General features: G+C 47.0%; 1 protein-coding gene across 10 annotated transcripts in view; it reads left to right on the top strand.

Moving 5' to 3' along the window:
* The window catches only part of LOC126994411 (potassium voltage-gated channel protein eag-like), a 159,633-nt gene that overhangs the window by 7,164 nt on the left and 144,969 nt on the right, over nt 1-7,500 (top strand). For all 10 annotated transcript variants that reach the window (XM_050853776.1, XM_050853741.1, XM_050853725.1 and 7 more), the window contains exon 2: nt 1,341-1,493. In XM_050853776.1, coding sequence (XP_050709733.1) covers nt 1,415-1,493 — 79 coding nt within the window. In that variant the 5' untranslated portion in view covers nt 1,341-1,414. The remainder of the gene's footprint in view (nt 1-1,340; nt 1,494-7,500) is intronic.

Below are 7,500 nucleotides of genomic sequence, written 5' to 3'. Positions count from 1 at the left end.
ATTATTAAAGACTCGTCCGGTGAAGCCAACCAATATGCTTACGGAGGAGGAGGAGGAGGAGGGAAGAGTAGGAGAAGGAGTAGGAGGGCAATCTTCTCTCCTCCGTCTCCTTCCCCTCCTCCTCCTCCTCCTCCTCCTCCTCCTCCTCCTCCTCCTCCTCCTCCTCCTCCTCCTCCTCTTCCTCCTCCTCCTCCCAACAGAGCATGATACGAGGACAGTTTCATTTTTTTTATGGTGGAAGACTTCATCATGTGCACGATTTCCTCCTCTTCCTCCTCCTCCTCCTCCCCTTCCTCCTCCTCCTCCTCCTCCTCCTCCTCCTCCTCCTCCTCCTCCTCCTCCCAAGACACACGACCATTAGTCATGCAATCAGGCGCTACACAGGTGATAGTTGGGGCAATGCAGGTGTGTGTGTGTGTGTGTGTGGAGGTAGGTGCTCGTGTAGGCTTTATAGGTCACACACACACACACACACACACACACACACAATCCAAACACTAGTCAGCGCGTCTCTGTTTGCTCCACATACAGTTCGTCGGGCAGGCAAACACCGCTTTATATATGAATTTCACGACGCTGAGAAAAAAAGACCCGAGAAAATAAAACACGCAAGAAAAATAACAACCAAAAAAACACAGACGGACGCCAAACTAAACCAAAGGGGGGGAGGAGGAGGAGGAGGAGGAGGGGGGAGGGGGAGGAGAGGGGGAGTTATATGACAAGATAGTGTGTGTGTGTGTGTGTGTGTGTGTGTGTGTGTGTGTGTGTGTGTGTGTGTGTGTGTGTGTGTGTGTGTGTGTGTGTGTGTGTGTGTGTGAGTAAGTGCGTTCCTGACCCTTCTTTGTGTTATAGAGACAGTAAATAAGGTGTGCGTGCGTGTGTGTGTTAATGTGTTTTGTGTATGTGTGTGTGGGTGTGTGAGTGTGTGTGTTTCCATGTGCGTTCCCTGACCCTTCCTTGTGTTCCAGGGGGCGGTAGTAGGAGTGTGGGCGGGGTGTGTGTGTGTGTGTGTGTGTGTGTGTGTGTGTGTGTGTGTGTGTGTGTGTGTGTGTGTGTGTGTGTGTGTGTTTCTTTGCCAGTGTGTGTGGAAAAAAGAGAGAGAAAGAGTGTGGAATTCTGTGTATGTTATGTGAGTGTGTTTCTTTGTGTGTTTCTATGTGCGTTCCCTGACCCATGCTTGTGTTCCAGGGGGCGATAGAAGGAGTGTGGGCGGGGTGAGTGCGTGTGTGTGTGTTTCTTTGCCAGTGTGTGTGGAAAAAAGTGAGAGAGAGTGTGGAATTCTGTGTATGTTATGTGGGTGTGTTTCTTTGTGCGTTCCCTGACCCTTCCTTGTGTTCCAGGGGGCGGTAGTAGGAGTGTGGGCGGGGTGAGTGCGTCCGAGCCGTGACGCCCGCACCCGCCGCGCCCCCCAGCCATGCCGGGGGGCAGGAGGGGGCTCGTTGCCCCCCAGAACACCTTCCTGGAGAACATCATTCGCAGGTCATCCTCTCAACGTAAGTACTGACGTGATTTTTGTTATTTTTTCGTGTGGTTGGGAATGGATGGGGTTGAAGGGGGAAGGATGGGGAGGGGAGGAGGAGGGAGGAGGTGAAGGAAGGGAAATGTGAATGAGGGGATACGGAGAGAAGGGGAGGGGTGGTAAGGAGAGGAAGGGAAGGGAAGGAATGCAGAGGAAGGGAATGAAGGGGAGGGGGGGAGGGAGGAGGGGAGGAGTGGGTGAAGGGAAGGGAAATGTGAAAAAGGAGGATGGGGAAGATGGACAAAAAGGGAGATAGTGAGAGAAGGGAAGGGATGGGAAGGACAGGAAGGGAAGGGATGGGAAGAAGAGGAAGGGAAGGGAAGGAAAGGGATGGAGAGGAAGTGAAGTGAAGGGAAGGGAAGGGATGGAAGGAGAGGAAGTGAATGGAAGGGATGGGAAGGAGAGGAAGGGAAGTGAAGGGAAGGGATGGAATGGAAGGAAAGGGGAGGGATGGAAGGAGAGGTAGGGAAGGGAAGGGATGGAAAGGAAGAGAAGGAAGGGGAAAATGTAGAAAGGGAAGCAGGGAATGGGAAAACTGAAGGGAAGAAGAGTATACAGTGAAGGGAAGAAGAAAGAGAGAAAAATAAAGAGAAAAATAAAGAGAGGAGATTATTAGGGAGACGAAAGAGAAGATACGAAAAAAAAGTAACATCCTCTTTCTCTCATTATTCTGTGGAGAGAAGAAGAAGAGGAGAGAGGAAGAGGAAGAGGAAGACGAAGGAAAGGTGGAGTCAAGTGGAGGAGGAGGAGGAGGAGGAGGAGGAGGAGGAGGAGGGCCATTCTGAGGAACTTGAGGAGGCTGGGACTCAATAAGCTTCATCACTAGAGTGTTCTCATCTCCACTCATCTCCCACTCATCTCCCTCTCATTCCCTCTCCTCCTTGGCCTGTTATTGATGTGTCTCTCTCTCTCTCTCTCTCTCTCTCTCTCTCTCTCTCTCTCTCCCCAATTACCTTTCTTAACTATTAGGAACAAATCATCAGTAAGAAATAGCATTAGCAGGTCAGTTGTAATCAGAGAGAGAGAGGAGAAGGGGATGAAAGGAAGGGAAGAGAGAGGAGGAGGAGGAAGAGGAGGAAGGGGGAAGTGGAGGGATGAGTAAACAGTGATGGAAGTGGTGGAGGAAGAGGAGGAGGAGGAGGAGGAGGAGGAGGAGGAGGAGGAGGAGTGAAAGTTCTCTGGTATTGCGTCAGTCTTTTCCCTCCTTCTCCTCCTGCTCCTCCTCCTCCTCCTCCTCCTCCTCCTCTTCCAATCCCCTTTCCACTTCCACTCTCCTTTATCATCTCTCCACTGCCTTTCCTCCGCATCCATTTTTTCCATCTTTCTTCTCCAACTTCCTCCTCCTCCTCCTCCTCCTCCTCCTCCTCCTCCTCCTCCTCTTCCTTCTTCCTTGCTCTTCATTGATTTTTCGAAACAACTTGACACACACACACACACACACACACACACACACACACATACACACACACACACACACACACACACACACACACACGTCCATTAGTAAAAGGAAGGTACGCTAAGTCATGGATGTTCTCTCCCTCTTCCCCCCCTTCTTCCCTTCTCCTCCCTCCCTTCTCAATCCTAGCTTTTTCCCTCTTCTAAGTCCCCCCTTCTTCTCTTCTCCTCCCTTCCTCCTCAATCCCAGCTTTCCCACTCTTCATAGTCCCCCCTTCTCCATTTTCTGATCCCCTATTCTCCTCTCCTAAGCTCCCTCTTCCCCTTTCTTCGTCTCCCTTCCCCTTTCTTCGTCCCCCTTCCCCTTTCTTCCACCCCCACCTTCTCCCTCTCTTAAGATACCGTCCCAGGGCTAAGATGGGTGCTGCAGGTGATGTCCAGTTGTCTGATTAGTGGTCATATTATTAAACATTTCGGAGCCCAATCACACGCATTGGACGTGGCTATCGTAGGGGTTGTGGGTCTTTCCTAGGGTAGTTCTTTTGACCCAGGTGGGGGTTTCACAAGGCTTCTTTATCATGAACTCTAAGAAACACTCAAGAGAACGCATGTTACCTCGTTCGTGGCCTTAGTTAATGGTAGTTTTATGAGCCTAATGATATTGCGTCAAGCCCTCTGCACCATGAACGTGAGAAAAACACCCATTAAAACCTGACTAACCTCATTTTTGGCCTTGGTTAATGGTAGTTTTATGAGCCTAGTGATAGCTTGACAAGGCTTCTGCATCATAAACCTGAAAAACCACGCATGAGAACCCAACTGACCTCCTTTGTGGACTTGGGAAATAGAAGTTATATGAGCCTAGCGATAGTTAACCCGGTAGTAGCGACGGGCCAAATTTGTGCCACGATATAAACCCCCAAAAATAGTTGATGCATAAACTGATCACAAATGCGTTGATGTATATTATGAAATGGTTTGTGTGAGTGATGATTTTTTCTCATTTTTCTCGCTTAGAGGGGCCATTAAGAAACATGATCCCCGCTGCTACCGAGAAGGCTTCTGCACCATGATAATAAAATAAAAAAAAAACACTCATGGGAACCCAACTAACCTCCTTTGTGTGCTTGGGAAATAGCAGTTATATAAGCCTAGTGATAGTTCGACAATGCTTCTGCACCATAAACCTGAAAAACCACGCATGATAACCCAGTTGGCCTCCTTTGTGGCCTTGGAAAATTGAAGTTATATGAGCCTAGTGATAGTTAAACAAGGCTTCCGCAATATAAACGTTGAAAACCACTCATGGGAACCCAACTAACCTCCTTTGTGGGCTTGGGAAATTGAAGTTATATGAGCCTAGTAATAGTTAAACAAGGCTTCCGCAATATAAACGTTGAAAACCACTCACGGGAACCCAACTAACCTCCTTTGTGGGCTTGGGAAATAGCAGTTATATGAGTCTAGCGATAATTTAACAAGGCTTCTGCAATATGAACATAAAAATACACTCATGGGAACTCAACTAACCTCTTTTGTGGGCTTGGGAAATAGCAGTTATATGAGCCTTGCGATAGTTTAACAAGGCTTCTGCAATATGAACATAAAAACACACTCATGGGAATCCAACTAACCTCCTTTGTGGGCTTGGGAAATAGCAGTTATATGAGCCTTGCGATAGTTTAACAAGGCGTCTGCAATATGAACATAATAAAAAAACACTCATAGGAATCCAATTGACCTCCTTTGTGGTCTTGGAAAATAGCAGTTATATATATGAGCCTAGTGATATTTTTTTTTCTACAACAAAGGAGACAGCTCAAGGGCACACAAAAAAAGGAAACAATAATAAAAAAAAAAACGCTACTCGCTGTTCCTAAAACGAATCAAAAGAGGTGGCCAAAAGAGGGGTCAATTTCGGGAGGAGAGGCGTCCTGATACAAGGCTTCTACAATATAAACGTTAAAAACTACGCAAGGGAACCCAATTGACCTCCTTCGTGGCCTTGGGAAATAAGTTTTTATGGGTGCCGAAGGAATCACGGAATACAGACCCAAGACCACGACCAGGACCAAGAGGGAAGGGAACCAACCAAGACTCCTTCCTCTCTTTACGAGCCATACACGCGGCGCCCTTAGAGGCTCTTGCTGCTCCCTAAGTCACGCTGCGGGAGGAGGAGGAGGAGGAGGAGGAGGAGGAGGAAGGAGGAGGAAGGAAATGAAAGGGTAGGTTATGAGAAAGGAATGAGAACGGGAATGAAGGACTGGAGAGATGATACAGAGGAGGAGGAGGAGGAGGAGGTAGAGGAAGAGGAGGAATAGGACGAGGAAAGAAGGAGGAAGAGGAGGGAGGACAATCTTTTCCCTTCCTCCTCCTCCTCCTCCTCCTCACCATCCCTTCACAATCTCTTCACAATTCTCTTTACCTTTCTCTTCACCATTTCCTAATCATCTTTCTCTCCTTTATTCTATTCTCCATTTTCTCTTCAACATTTTTCTCTTCCTCTTTCTCTTCATCATCATTTCTCTTCACCCTCCTTCTCTTCACTCTAGCATAAGATTCGGTAATGAAATATTGTCTTTATGTCTCTTTTCAAACATACGACTCTGAGGAGGAGGAGGAGGAGGAGGAGGAGGAGGAGGAAGAGAGGAAAAAGATGACAAATAGTATGGAGAAGGAAAAGAGGAGGAAGGAAAAAGAGGAGGAGGAGGAGGAGGAGGAGGAGGAGGAGGAGGAAGAGAGGAAGAAGATGACAAATAGTATGGAGAAGGAAAAAGGGAGGAAGGAAAAAAAGATAAACCAGGAGAAAAATAAGTAAGAAGAGAAGGAGAAGAGGAAAAAGAGGAGGAGGAGGAGGAGGAGGAGGAGGAAGAGAGAAGGGAGAAAAAAAGGGAAAAAAGAAAGAAAAATTAGTCATAAAAATAATAATAATAATAAAAGAAATGAAGAAGAAGAAGAAGAAGAAGAAGAAGAGAAGGGAAGAAGAACGAGAAAGTCACCCTCTCCTCTTCCTTGTCTCCTTTCCCTATTCTTTCTTTCTCTCTCTCTCTCTCTCTCTCTCTCTCTCTCTCTCTCTCTCTCTCTCTCAAGGACACCAAGCTCGCATTACGTGTGAAAATTCTTGCTGGGAGAAATTTGAGTCAGGGGGATTTTTTTTTATCAGGGAGAGTGATGGAAGGAAGAGAAGAAAGAGAGGGAGAGAGGGAGGGAGAAGGGAGGGAAGAGAAGGGGGTGAGGGAGGGAGGAAAAGATAGAGGACAGAGTGAAATGAAAAGTAGTGATGGAATGAAGGGAAGGAAGGCAAGGGAAGGGAGGGGAAAGGATGGGAGGGGATGGAAAGGGAAGGGAAGGGAAGGGAAGGGAAGGGAGGGGAAGGGATGGGATAGGATGGGAAGGGAAGGGAAGGGAAGGGAAGGGAAGGGGAGGAAAGGGAAGGGGAGGGAAGGGAATGGAAAGGAAGGGAAGGGGAGGAAGGAAAGGAAGGGAAGGGAAGGGAAGGAAAGGAAAGGAAAGGAAAGGAAAGGAAAGGAAAGGAAGGGAAGGGAAGAGAGTGAGGAGAATGTGTTTGTATATCCTAATGATTGTATATAGAGAAGGAGGGGGAGGAGGAGGAGAGGAAGATAAGGAAGAGGATAACATAACAAAAAGAAGAGGAGGAAGATGAGGAAGAGGAAGGAGGAAAGAGAAGATAAATGTCTGGAAATGAGAGATAGAGAGAAAGAAAAAGATAAACATGAGCTAATGAGAAGGAAAATAAAAAGAAGGAAAATAAAAAGAAAGAAAAGAAAGAACACGATTAATAAACAATAGGAAGAGAAAATGAAACTGGAGGAGGAGGAGGAAGAGGAAGAGGAGGAGGAGGAGGAGGAGGAGGTGCTAATGTAATAACGTGTTTAAACTTGTGGGGAGAAAAGTTCAGATCGTGAGGAAAATAAAGAGGAGGAGGAGGAGGAGGAGGAGGAGGAGGAGGAGGAGAGAGAGAGAGAGAGAGAGAGAGAGAGGGAGAGAGTAACAACACACACACAGACAAACACATACACACCTTTTCCACTTTCCTTCTTCTCCTCCTCCTTCATCTTCTCTTCTCCTCCTCCTTCTCCTCCTCCTCCTCTTCCTCCTCAATCTTTTCTTCTATTTTTTCTTCCTTCTTTTCCTCCTCTAGTATTGTTCGCCTTCTGATTTCCTTGTGTTCTTGTCCTCCTTCTTCATTTCCTCCGCCTCCTCTTCCTCCTCCTCCTCCTCCTCCTCCTCCTCCTCAAACAGGTAATAAAGTTGTGAATAATTAAGCGGGCGGAGACAGAATCTATCCAGGTATGTTGACCTTACCTGAAACTTTGAGAGGCCTCATTAACCTGTTCTCTCTCTCTCTCTCTCTCTCTCTCTCTCTCTCTCTCTATCTGACTGTCTGTCTGTCTGTCTGTCTCTCATTTGCTTTCATGAACTTTTGACATCAATTTTAATGTCTGGTTCATTTTTTTTTTTCTTCTTCATCAAAATCTTGAGAGTAATCACGCACAGAGAATTTCAATCTTGGAGGAAAACGAAGTCTTATTATTTTCCTCACCATGGGTACAAAGGAGGAC

The sequence above is a fragment of the Eriocheir sinensis genome, chromosome 7, assembly GCF_024679095.1.
Source record: "Eriocheir sinensis breed Jianghai 21 chromosome 7, ASM2467909v1, whole genome shotgun sequence".
NCBI classification, from domain to species: Eukaryota; Metazoa; Arthropoda; class Malacostraca; order Decapoda; family Varunidae; genus Eriocheir; species Eriocheir sinensis.
The sequence above is the reverse complement of the archived record's forward strand: the minus strand, read 5'-3'. Positions and strand labels throughout refer to the sequence as shown.